The 13380-nt window shown below is 44.0% G+C and overlaps 1 protein-coding gene across 1 annotated transcript in view; it reads right to left on the bottom strand.

The window, feature by feature from the left end:
- Positions 1-1441: 1441 nt before the first annotated feature.
- LOC137378580 (early endosome antigen 1) overlaps positions 1442-13380 on the bottom strand; it is a 1009825-nt gene continuing 997886 nt past the window's right edge. Inside the window, exon 41 of the mRNA XM_068048885.1 lies at positions 1442-1571. Coding sequence (XP_067904986.1) covers positions 1478-1571 — 94 coding nt within the window. The 3' untranslated portion in view covers positions 1442-1477. The remainder of the gene's footprint in view (positions 1572-13380) is intronic.

Here is a 13380-nt window from a genome sequence, read left to right as displayed (position 1 = left end):
TTTGATGTTGCTTTTGATGACACTCCGCTCCTTGGAAAACAACAGGTTCTAATGACTGGAGTGAGTAAATGGATTGCCAATAAACATGTTGACTAGACTGCGTGGTGCAGTAACAATATTAGCAAATATAGGACTGCTCGTAAAGTTTAAAAAATTAGCAGGGTTCAAACTGTGGAAGGCAATGTGTTCAAACACTAGGATCAAAGATGGATTAAAAGACCACCAGTAGGACTCATTAACTGAACACTGTTTTGGATTTCAATTTAAAAAAATACTGCTCTTATTTTTTCAGTATAAAAATAAAAAAAACCCTCTAATTTTGTCACTGATGCTACTCCTGATTTTGATAACACACAGCATCACACAACCCTGTGTAAAAACATTCCTGCAATAAATAGAACAGAAAAAAATTACTTGTGTAATCAATTACTTTCATTGAAAAATGTTTCAGTGATGGGTTACTTTTATAATCCCTTCTCTCTATCATCCACATTGGAAACACTCTGAGCAGGTAGAATGGTTAAGGAATGTGTGCAATTACCTTCATTTGAAGTGACCTTTTTTTTAGTTGGTAAATTTACTGTACGGTATATTACTGAGTTAAATAGACTAAGAATGTACCGGATTTGATCCAATCAGGAAGGGGCTGAGCAGTGGCCTGCAGCTTTAATGCAGTTTTTCGTATCTTTTTTTGTGGTGGCCTACAGTGGTTCCTTTAAAGGACCGCCGGTTAAGTTGCATGCAGGCTAGGAAATCCTGAGCACAGCAGGCCCGACCCTCTGCAGTGTTCAGGGCAAACCATATTCCACTTACAGTCCCAAAACAGGTTAGCCCCTTTATTAGCTTCTTCAAGAGACTTGACGCTTAGTTTCAGCAACTGCCACGGACACAGCCTGCACCAAGCATGGGAAATTGGTTCCCTAAATTGGACCTCTGTACCCATTTCCCATCCAGAAAATAGGCTTAGCAAGGTCTGATTTCACCTGTCTCGACTCTGGTGGAACCTGCGCAAATTCAAGGACTCATTAATCAAAGGGGAATTAGGAAATAAATTGGTTTAGAAAAAGTACTGCCAAATTTGGCCATTTAGCTATTTAATTTTAATGTATGTAACAGCCTATTTGCCTGAAATTGAATTCCAATGGATAAGAAAGTCAGACATGGTATAAGATGGGCTGCCAATTCGCTCTCTATCCGTTTAGTGCTATGGCCATCAACCAACTTCACTCCGCTTTTTCTAGGGAATGGTGAGAATATGTTTTTTTGTTGACTTTTTGTATCTGAGCTGTCAGGCCACTTGATGTTTGAACTCAGTTTTCTTGCACTTAATTTCTGTTTTGTTGCACAATCGTCTATTCAAATATGTTTTGGAATACCATGACAAAGATTTTAAAAAATCTTCTTGAAACTGCTTTAGTGGTTGTAAGGTAAATGTGTTCTGTGCCAGGCTCAGTCTGGACTCCAAGGGTGCAGAGTTCTAATCGAAGCTCCAGTTGGCAGCGAGAGGCTTGGGCTTTCTTAAGTTCCCTGTGCTGCTGAAGGTTCTTCTCATTGAGCGGAGTGAGCTGTAGGCAATGATAAAAAAATGCGAAACAGTCAGTTTTTTTCTACAAGTATGTGGACAAGCAATTAGTTTTGGTGTGTACAATGTTTTTCAGACCACTGGTGGGTCACCATGAGGCTGCTCATGTTAAGTTGGATGATACATTGTTTTATAATGACAGGAATGTTATACTCTTAGTCTAATGTGAGGTTGGATCTGTATGTAATACAGCCTGGCCTTTAAAGCCACATTCCCTAACTGGTAACTATGCATTGCATCCGGAGATCAATTAAAAGTTAATCGCTGTGGTAATGAAGCTTGATGAGTAAGAGATGCTTGTAGATTTATAGATCCAGGTAGGAAGAAAGCTTCATTTTATACTTTTGCCACTTTGAAATATCAGGCTAGATTTTAAGAGCTCACCACTGATCTCAGCGGCAAGCTTAAAAAATGGTGGTCCGCGCACAAAAGAGCCACCGCAATCTCCCGCGCGGTGGCTTAGTTAAATAGCCGGGGCGGCTCGTCCCCCAATCACATGGAGGGGGTGGGTTGCCTGCGCGTAGGCGCTGGCGCCATTTTTAAAGGGCAGCCAGCTCGGCTGGCGTATTTAAATTTTTAAAGATACACAACCAAAATTTATCAAATAAATTTCTAATGCCCCTTTCCCACCCCCAATAACAATTACATTAACTATTTGCCCTTCTCCCCAAAACACTTCCCTTTTAAATCTGACCTGCAACCGCAACCCCCCCCAACAAGACTGCACAAAGTTTAAAGTTCACCCCTTCCCACCATCCCCCACACATTGACCGGAATTTTACAGTGGGCGGACGGGAGTCGGACTCTGATGTAAATGTTGGTGCCGAACCCGCATTTTACGGATCCCCGGCTTTAATTGGCCCGAGGCAGGACTTCCACCCACCTGAGGGAGGAGATATCGCCTCAGTGAGCTGCCGGCTAAACAGCGGGCCGGCAGCTCTTAGTCTCAGCAGTGCCACTGGGAGCGGTGGCCACTGCTGGGACTGCAGCCCAGCCGACCGAGGAGGATATCAAGGAGCCGGGACTGAAGGTAAGTTTGGGTTGCCTCACCAGGGGAATCGGTCGTGCCCTGGTGAGGCTAGGGTGGTCTTTGGGGGGAGGGGGGCGTCTTGGATCCGGGGGCTGTTGGGAGGCAGGGGCGGCCCTCAATCGGGCACCCTGTGGCCGAATGCCAGGCCACCACCACCACCCCCCACCCCCCACCCCGGGGTGCAGAAAGGCCGGCAGCTATCGCTGGGCGGCCTTTCACGTCCCCGGCACACCCGTTTGCCATGGGTAAAATACCCATGGAGGCAGGCGAGGGCCCTAAAGTGGCTGTTAAGTGGCCACTTAAGGGTCTTGATTCTACCCCCCCGCCTCCCCCCTCCCTGCGGGACCTCCGTAAACTTGGTCGGAGGCGGAATCGGGGCGGTTAGGCCTCCCAGAGCCTGTTGCTCAATTTTACGCCACCCTCACGCCACCATCTGACCCCACCACCCCCACACTGAAAATTTTATCTCCCCCACCCGCCCCCCCCTCTGTCCCCTCCCTCACCAGTGTCACACCAGCTTTCCCCAGACGGGGAACTGAAGGCGCGGGAGTGTCGGCTAAGTTTATTTAAATTTATTCATTCTGTTCATTTAAACATTGTAGTTCAGTTCCCGTCACCCAGCGGTGGTGGGGTGGGGGGGGGGGGGCCACCATAGAGCCTCGCCACTGCCGGAAGGATCGGGCTGGGCCCTCCCAGCATCGGCCTCCATGGCCGGCCTCTGTTGGAACAATCTTCCACACATCCCGCTCCCCTCACTCCACCCCAGCCATGGACCCTGACGTCATGGGCTTGGTAAAGTCCAGCCCATCACGTCTGAAGTGTGAGACTCATTTAAAAAAAAGACTTGATATTTGTGAAAAGAAAAAATTGTAGGAATCAAAGAAAACATTGCTACTATTATAAGTAATTATATATATCTAATCAGAATTACTGTCTTAAATTTGTCTATGAATTTGTTATTTTCAGCAGAATAGGCATTGAAGAGTAAAAGAATGTGATGCAGGTGAAATATTTCCTGTGTGTGCAAGCTGCTGTGAAATCATGAAACAGTTTCCATAAATACGTTTTATCATTAAGTTTCACTGAAAAAATGATGTTGAGTTAAGCTTTTGAAAACTGTTTCTGTGCTATATTACATGGTGCATTTAACATACAAGAATAAATAATTATACTCTGTGAAGTAGGGCAGGTGCAAAGTGATCACTTTTCAGATTAGGTGGTGCTTGTAGATATCTGGTTTCAGGCAAGAACACTTGGCACGTGGAAATATAGATGTTTACTCCTGGCAGGAATGTGACCTAATGAGTGGCTATCCCGTCCTGGACTGGTAGCAAAGAGGCTCAGCTGTCAGTTAAAATCAGGTATCTCAGAGGCCATCGCCAGGCACTTGTTGGAATGGTTCACAGTGCAAGGTAAATGCATTGGATTTCTTGGGATGGGGTATCGCAGTTGGGGGAGGGAGGAAAGTCTAGGGCAGGGGAGGCACTCCTGTTCGTCCTGGCCACAGGAAACCTCTTCTAAAAAAAATCACGAACCTACGCTTAGCAGCATCACTTCTGGCCTTGGATCTGGATCCTGAGAGTTTTGCTCAGGCCTCAAGTTAAAATAGCAGTTGAGGCCCAATGACATCATTAGAGCTTGATCTGCATATTTAAAGGACCCTGCTGGCTTTGGGCTAGTGTCCTTGCTGCCTGCAATTTCAAATCTAAGTTGGCCAGATAGGGGTAGGTATAGAATCACCTGCTCCATTTTAACTCTTGGTATCTGATCAGCAGGAATTAAAATGAGCCTCATGTTGTCTGAAGTATATAGCTTCAATTAAAAAAAAATGACTGGCATTAAAATTAAAATCAAGGACACTTAGTTTTGACTATCACCTATCTTGAGCCCCCCATAACCCATTTTTTGCCATGAGCAGATCAACATCTTAAATTCATAGCTCCTGCTAGGAATCTCATTCTTGAATTACCATAGTTGTGCTGTTTTTATACAGTGTATTTGGAATCAGTTCAGTGCCTTTTAGACACAAATCCAATAAAAATGTGCAGTGCAAAATGGGCAAATGCATATCTCTGATGTCTCTAACACTGATATGTGCAGAATGGAGCTCAAGGTAGGCTTAAGGTGAAAGCAAATCAAAACAAGTGTCCCTAATTTGTGTTCTTTTTCATGATTTTGTGGTCTATGTCCATGGTTGGTTTAAAGATTGAGCTGCATGAATGCATGAACCTAACTAGGAGGGAACATTGGTTAGAGTGTGTACAGCCTTTTTTGGTTATTGAAGTTGTCACTGTAGAAAGAGTTGCTATAGAAATGAATTCCATTTTGGTCCAGATTATGAAAATGAAATGGATATTGTTTTGTTCATGCCTAAAAAATGATGACAAAACCAATAGCACAAGTTGCACCTATCACATGCTCTCTCCTAGTTCTGATAATGTACCATAAAAAATTGCAAATGAAAATAATCACAAATATTCTGTACTATTCAGATAACAATCATATTGTACTGAAGGTGCTATATTCCATATGCTATGACTATTTTTTTTAAAAAGCCTCGGGATTTGTTTGCATAATATGTTTGGCACAAAATAGAACTACAAGTGATTTGCACCAGTGTTCGTTACAGGTAAGTGATGTTTTATTGCTTCTGGATGTATTTGATGTAAATTATGAATGGCAGTTGCAAGGATGAAGAGTGCTATTAACTAAGACAGATTTGTTTAACAGCTTGCCTAAGTGCACGTCATTAGTTATAATGTATGCAGACGTTTGATATTAAGCTGCTCAACATGGTGAAAGCATCATTTATTGAGTATAAAATAGACAGCATAGATAAGTCATCAATTCTAAAAAGTGAACACTTTCAGATTTGGTATAATTGCAGCAATATTCAAATGAAACATTTAGAAAACGTGACATTTTTGTGAAATCAAATTTGTTTTCATGGTTATCAAAGTGATTTTGAGCTGGAGAAATAGGATGCTTTGTACTTGCCGACAGAATTGAATACTCTCAGGTTAGTTATGACATGAAGATATCACAGTATGAATCTCCCTACACTGGATCGACAACGTAACTGACCAAAGGTCTGAAAAAAATCCCCTCGAGACTGATAGCAACATCTTCATTTCCTACTCCCAGTGTTGAATATATTCTAACTATTGTCAAATTCAGGAATTTTGGGGATTTTAGCTAAAAAAAAAGGGTTTTATCAGGTGGGGGTAATTAAAGTCTTAAAAATCAGATTCCCAGCCCAAAACGCCTCTTCAACATGCTCCACTTCTGGCTTTAATTGAAGCAGGAATATGGGCAGCCAGTCAACCTGCTCCAAGGAGGTGGGTTGGTACTTTAAATATGAACCTCATTGTCATTCAACTTTTTGTCTTTAATTCTGGTCGGCTAGGTTTCCCAAACATCGGGAAACCCGGCACCTACATCCAGCTGAGGGTTTGGTAGATCCCGGAGGTGGGTGTCTTTACACCTAACTCCTGGATCCAGTGTGCCTGCCAGAGGAACCCTCTGACCCGCTCCAAGCCTCCAATCCCACTCCATCAGGCCTTTGATCTTCCCCCATGAGGCCTTCGAATGTGCCATCAGGGGAGATGGTGGTGTAGTCGTAACATCCTTGGACTAGTAATCTAGAGGCCCAGGCTAATGCCCTGGGGATATGGATTCAAATCCCACCATGGCAGCTGATAGAATTTTAATTCAGTTAATTAATAAAAATCTGAATAGTCTCAGTAATGGTGCCATGAAACTATCATCGACTGTTGTAAAAACCCATCTGGTTCACTATGTCCTTTAGGGAAGGAAATCTGCTGTCCTTACCTGGTTTGGCCTACATGTGACCTGCAGCAATGTGGTTGACTCTTACCTGCCCTCTGAAATGGCCTAGCAAGCCACTCAGTTCAAGGGCAATTAGGGATGAGCAACAAATGCTGGTCTACCAGCAATGCCCACAATCCATGAAAGAATTTTTAAAAAGGCCTCCAGTTCCCCCACTGCCACCCCACCCTCCACCTGAGACCCCTGACCTCAAGACCCCCATCCCTGCCACCTTCCCACTGGCCTCCAATTCGTTCCTGGGACCCTGGGACGGACAACCCATGCGATTGACACCCACCTCCAACCCTGGCACGGACTTACCTGGTCCTGTGGTCTTCACTGACTGGTTCCCCACCTGACTGGAAGCCAAGCTTGTCAATTAGACTGGCTTCCAGGTGGGGAATAGATCAGTGATGTCACGCACATGCTTTGGAGACGGAATACAGACTTAAAGGTTCCTCCAACCTTTGGAAACGTACTTCCCAACCCACCCATCCTTGCTCCCAGCAGGTCAGGTAAACAAAAATTCAGCCCAATGTGTGATAGCGATGTAACAGATTATTACTTCAAGATCTAATTTTGTGTAACATTTAACTGTTGATCAGATATACAGAAACAATATAAAGTGGTATGCAGTGTAATAACTCCCGAGGAATTGAAATCAGAAGTGAGTTCCCAGATTATGAAATAGTGCTTTGCATACACCATTCTAGCTTGCCTATCAAGATCTTCAATAGGTACACAAGTGGTTCAGTTGCACAATACTGCTGACAGGTTAAAGAAAGGAGGTTCAACAGTTACACAGAATTACAGAGCGTAGATACAGGCTATTTGGTCCAACAGATACCACATGAGACTTCTCTCACCTTACCTGATCTCGTTCTATCAACATATCCTTAGATTTCTTTCTCCCTCATGTACAATCTAGCTTCCTCCTAAATGCATCGCTACTATTTGCTCTTGAGTGACAAACTTTCTCTTGAATTCCTTACTTGATTTATTGATGACTACCTTATATTTATGGGCCCTAGTTTTGGACTCCCCTGCAAGTGGAAACATCGTCTCTACATTTACCTATCAAACCCCTTACTAATTTTAAAGACCTCCTATCAGATCCTCTCAGCCTTTTTCTGCAGAAAAGATACTCAGCCTGTTCAGTTTTTCCTGATGGTTATAACCTCAGATCTGGTATCATCCTTCTAAGTCTTTTTTTTTTGCATCTTCTCCAGTGCCTCTCTGGTCTTTTTGTAATATGGAGACCAGAACTGAGTACAGTACTCTTAAGTTGCAGCTGGAGACATGGCAACAGCCTAGAGATCTTGAAGTGGAAATGTCTAGAACATTTATGGCACAGTCCACATTAGGTTATCCAATCCACAGGAATCATAGATTTCTTCTGGGAGGCAGAATGACTGGTCACAATTGTGATGGCACTTACTGTGAACAAAACTGACCAATCATATGCTCAAACTTTCAAGGAAGTCAAGACAATATTGGGAGACTAGAAGCAAGTAGGGTAGGGTTGCCACACCATGGGAATCGGATTTTGGTCAAAAATTTGACATTAATGAGAAATAAAATAGAATTCATCAGATCTGAAGCAGAGTGACTAACTGCAACACAAATACCCAGACTGACAATATCATAAAGGACAATCAAAATACAGGATATGCATGATCAAAAGCATACACTAGAATCACAATTATTTCCCAATTTTCATAATCCTGGGAGTGGGAAAGGACGATGAGAGCAGCCATGATGTGAGATAATTGAGCTTTCACTATATCCCAGTCTCAATCTCAAGGGCTGAATCTTAGTGATGTGCCATATTATATAGAATCATAGAATGGTTACAGAAGGAGGCCATTCAGCCCATCATGTGTGCGCGGTGGTGTGCAAGAGTAACTCAGCTATTCCCACTGTTATGAAAGTGTTTCCTTTTTTGTTGAATATTAATTATAGACATTGTTTTATTTGGGAAAATTGAAAAGGATTCCATAGATGCTGGACTTTGTGTTTTCTTTTTGAAAAGGTCATCGGAAGGTCCTTTGGACTTGGTTTGTTAAGAACCTTTACTGGAGATCACCTGCTAAGATAAATAAACAACCCTTACTGGAAGTCACCTGTCTAAGGATAAGTACCCAGCAGGGGCTTTTTGATCTGGGTAAGATGTTTACAGAGAAGTGACAGGCAAGACTTATCATGGTCAGGAGGTTTGACCTGCTGTTTGGAGTTTTGCTTTTGCAGAGATTGTTTTTGGTTTTGCTTTGGACAGTCAGTTGGGGGTGTGGACAGTGTTAAAAAAACAGTTGGAGAAAACCTGCCAAGGGAGCAGCCACCCAGCCCAGCTTGTTCCATCTCTTTGAAAAGTTTACCAGCTTTTCCATCTCTTTAAGAAACCTATCTGGTTCACTAATGCCCTTTAGGGAAGGAAATCTGCCGCCCTTACCTGGTCCGGCCTACATTGACTCCAGCCCACAGAAATGTGGTTGACTCTTAACTGCCCTCTGAAATGACCCAGCAAGCCACTCAGAAGTCAAGGGCAATTAGGGATGGGCAACAAATGCTGGCCTTGCCAGCGACACACACATCCCATTAAAGAAAAAAAAAAGAAGCCCTGAGAAGTAAGAGGAAGAAACAGACTGAAATTGTTGCCGCATTTCTCCTGAAAGGTCTGCCAAACTGATCCTCAAACGTCGCCTGAAAAGACCTGTTCGAGGAAGATCCCAGTGACAGTCGACTATGAGCATTTGGGACACAAGACTAAAAAGGGACAACCAGCATCTTTCCATATCTTCTCTTTTTTTCTTCAAGTATTTGGCCAAAGTATTCTTTTTTTGTCTTTTTTTTTGTAACAGATCTCAAAAGAGAAAATCTCTTTATTTTTCTGTTAACCGGTGTGCGTGTGTGAGAAAGTGGGCAAGGTAAAAAGGGAACTTTCATATAGCAATCTCTGTGTTAATGCTTTGCTTCATCACTGGATAAGTCTTGTTTGATAATAAACTGATAATTTTGTTGTTTATTAAAGAAACCTGGTTGGTGTATTTTATTCTGGGATAAAAATAGAGTCTATGATTGACTGTATTGGTAACTGGATAAACATTTAAATATATGTTATCACCTGTGGAGAAGTGGAACTAGACAAAACAGTACACTCCTCCTGACTCAGTCGTAACACCACTCCCCTGCATTTTCTCCATAGCCCTGCAAATTTATTTATTTTCAGGTGCTTATCCAACTCCCTTTTGAAAGCCACGATAGAATCTGCATCCACCACACTCTCAGGCAGTGCATTCCAGATCCGAACCACTCACTATGTAAAAAAATGTATTCCTCATTTCGCCTTAAATTGATTCTCAACCCATCTCTTTGAAAAGTTTGCCAGCTCCCAGATGGGAACAGTTTCTCTCTATCTACTCTGTCTGTAGACTCCTCATGGTTTGAACACCTCTATCAAATCTCCTCTCAACCTACTCTTTTCTCTAAGGAGAAAAACCTCAGCTTCTCCAATCTACCCATGTAACTGAAGTCCCTCATCCCTGGAACATCCTCATAAATCTTTTCTGCACCCTCTTTAAAGTCAGTTGCATAATGGTAATGGCTGGAATTTTACCCCCCTCAGCAGGAGCGGGCTGGTGATGGGTGGGGGTTGTAAAATTGAGTGGGAGGCAGTGGGAGGGGGGGTGTTCCTAATGCCTTCCGGCACCGCTGCAATTTTACGATGGTCGGCAGTGGCGAGAAATGGCCCGGCTGCTCCAGGCCAATCAAGGCCCTTAAGTTGTCAATTAACTGCCACTTAAGGGCCTCCTCCCATTGCCGCTGGTAAGGCTGCGGTCCCCCAGGAGGCTGCCAAGTAAAACCTGGTGGCCTCCATGCAGGCTGCAGGGGTCCTCCTGATTGGGCACCCTGCGCCCCACGGAGGGCCCCCCCAACCGCCCAACTGCCCCCACTACACAACACTTCCCTCCCCCTCCCAACTGACCCCATTTGCCTCACCAGGGTGCGGCCAATTGTCCGAGGTGAGGCCCCAGAGACCTACCTTTTTTCCAGGTCGGGGTCCACGATCCTGCTGTGGCGGGGTGCAGTCCCAGCAGTGGCCACCGCTCCCGGTGGCGCTGCTGGGACTGAGAGCTGCCAGGCCGCTGATTGGCTGGCAGCTCTTGAAGTTAGGACTTCCTGTCTCAAAGGGGCGGAAGTCCTGCCCATGACCAATTAAGGGCATGGATGACATAAAATTCTGGCGTGGCTCCCCAGGCCTGGCGAAGGCGGGCTCACCCTTGTTTAATAAAATGAAATAAATTAAATTAACGAATGAATTAATAAAAATTCAATTAATTAATAAAAATCTGGAATTGAAAGCTAGTCTCACTAATGGTGCCATGAATAATGTCCTTTAGGGAAGGAAATCTGCCGTCCTTACTTAGTCTGGCCTACATGTGACTCCAGACCCACAGCAATGTGGTTGACTCTTAACTGCCCTCTGAAATGGCCTACCAAGTCACTCAGTTGTCAAGAGCAATTAAGGATGGACAACAAATGCTGGCCTTGCTGGTGATGCCCACATCCCATGAAAGCATATAAAAATAAAATCATTCCCAGAGTGCGGTGCCCAGAATTGAATACAATACTCCAGTTGAGGCAGATCCAGAGTTTAATAAAGGTTCACCGTAAGTTCCTTGCTTTTGTACTGTATGCCTCTGGTTATAAGGCTTAGGATCCCATATGCCTTTTTAACCACTTTCTCAACCTGTGCTGCCACCTTGAATGATTTGTGCACATAACACCCCCAGGTCTCTTTGTTCCTAAACCCCCTTTATTTTCTATTGCCTCTCCTTGTTCTTCCTACCAAAATGTATTTCTTGACACTTCTTTGCATTAAATTGCATCTGCCATGTGTCCGCCCATTCTACCAGCCTGTCCTCTGGTAGCCTATCACTATGCTCCTCACAGTTTACAATACTTCAAAGTTTTGTGTCAACTTCAAGAATAGCAGTAGTCCTAGTACCGACCCCTGGGAAACCTCACTGTATACCCTTCCTCCAGTCTGAGAAACAACCGTTCACCACTACTCTGTTTCCTGTCACTCAGCCAACTGCGTATCCATGCTGCCACTGTCTCTTGTATTCCATGGGCTTCTTGCTGGCAAGTCTATTATGTGGCACTTTATTAAATGCCTTTTGGAAGTCCAAGTACATAACATCAACCGCATTACCCTCACCAACCCTTACCAAAAAACTCAATCAAGTCCGTTAAACATGATTTGCCCTTAACAAATCCATGCTGGCATTCCTTAATTAAACTGCATTTGTCCAAGTAGCTGTTAGTTTTGTCCTGGAATATCATTTCTAAAAGCTTTCCCACCACTGAGGTTAACTGACTGGCCTATAGTTGCTGGGTTTATCCTTACACCCCTTTTCAAACAGGGGTCTAACATTTGCAATTCTTCAGTCCTCTGGCACCACCCCTGTTTCTAAGGAGGATTGGAAGATTATGGCCAATACCTCACATATGTGACCCGATGTCATGCAATGAAACAGTTCACATGAAAGGACTTAAATCTTGGCAATACAATTAAGGTTTAGATTCTGGGGTTCTAAATATTTGAACATTGGCTTTTAATATTGGCCTGTTCACTGTTACAAGTTAAAAAGCATGCTATTAAGTCAGGAACTACTTTTAAATGATTAAACAAACTGAGGCCACAATAGTAATTAACAAACTTAAGCCTTGAGACATAAATAGGAACCTTATCTGCACATATAAGTTTTACATTTGTCCAGGTTTTACAGTGTCATCAGTAGGCAACATTGAGTTATAATGCTCATATGCACCATTTCCAAATAGGGAAGGAAGCAATATTCTGTGTCTACATACTTAAATAAATATAGATTCCTTCTTGACATTAGATACTTGAAGGCTTTAAGCCGACATTAAATGTTTCTCAGAACGTAAAAATATAAATCAAGATAGACATCAAGAATAGACTGCACATCAGGAATAAGTTGTCATGATTTTTGACAATGGAGCTCGGGCTGAATTTTCGTGGCCCCCACGAAGTTGGGAATAGATGTAGTGGTGGAGGTGGGGGTGCCCCAAAATATCGGCACCAGGCAGTGTGTCACTTTCAAGGCGACAATTCTGGCGCCAGCAATAATCACCAGGGCGAGGGTACGGCAGACAGGAATCCCGCTCTCTTCCCAAGTGAAGGCAGTTCAACTAGTTAAAAAGCTCATTAAGAGTTTGTTGAAGGAGGAGGGTGGTAGATTTAAGAGGGCAAATGGATTTTAAAAGCAGTCTGTTTCTGAACAGCTGAAGGGAGGTGGGTACATTGTGGTGAGCCAGTCAAGGCTGCCCCAGAGCATTACCCTAGCCCCCATAAGAGGGTCTGTGGGGCAAAGGGGGTCTCAGCACTGGTGATTAGGTGCCCTTGGCACTACACAGGTGGTAGGGAGAGTGCGCAATCAGCATGCAGGCATTGTACAGGGTTGTCAACCCTGGCATTGTGGGAAAGAGAGCAGAGAGCAAGACTGCCAATCACAATAGGATGGCCACCTGTCTAAAAGGAAGGCTGCAGCTGGCATTGAGGGCACACAGGTCAGATTTTGGGCCCAGTGATGATGAGAGGCAACACGCTATGCAGGAAGGGCAGAACCCGGGCATCAGGAGGGCATGGGAGAGGAAAGCAGGGCAGGAAGGTAATGGAGGCCATACTCTCAACACAGGATCTACCACCAAATACGGAGTTACCTGGAGATGACCAAGACTCAGTGCTGCAGAAGACTGTGACTCTCCAGGCAGATGGTCACAGACATCTGTGCCCTCATCACTGAAGACCTCACATCTCGCAGCACTGGTCACCATGCCCTGCTAGTAGCTGTCGAAGTCACTGTGGTCTTGAACTTCTTCACTTTTGGCTCCTGCCAAGGATCAGCTGTGGACC

The sequence above is a fragment of the Heterodontus francisci genome, chromosome 17 (genome assembly GCF_036365525.1).
Source record: "Heterodontus francisci isolate sHetFra1 chromosome 17, sHetFra1.hap1, whole genome shotgun sequence".
In the NCBI taxonomy this organism is placed as follows: domain Eukaryota; kingdom Metazoa; phylum Chordata; class Chondrichthyes; order Heterodontiformes; family Heterodontidae; genus Heterodontus; species Heterodontus francisci.
Note: the sequence above shows the minus strand (reverse complement) of the source record. Positions and strands in the feature narration are given on the sequence as shown.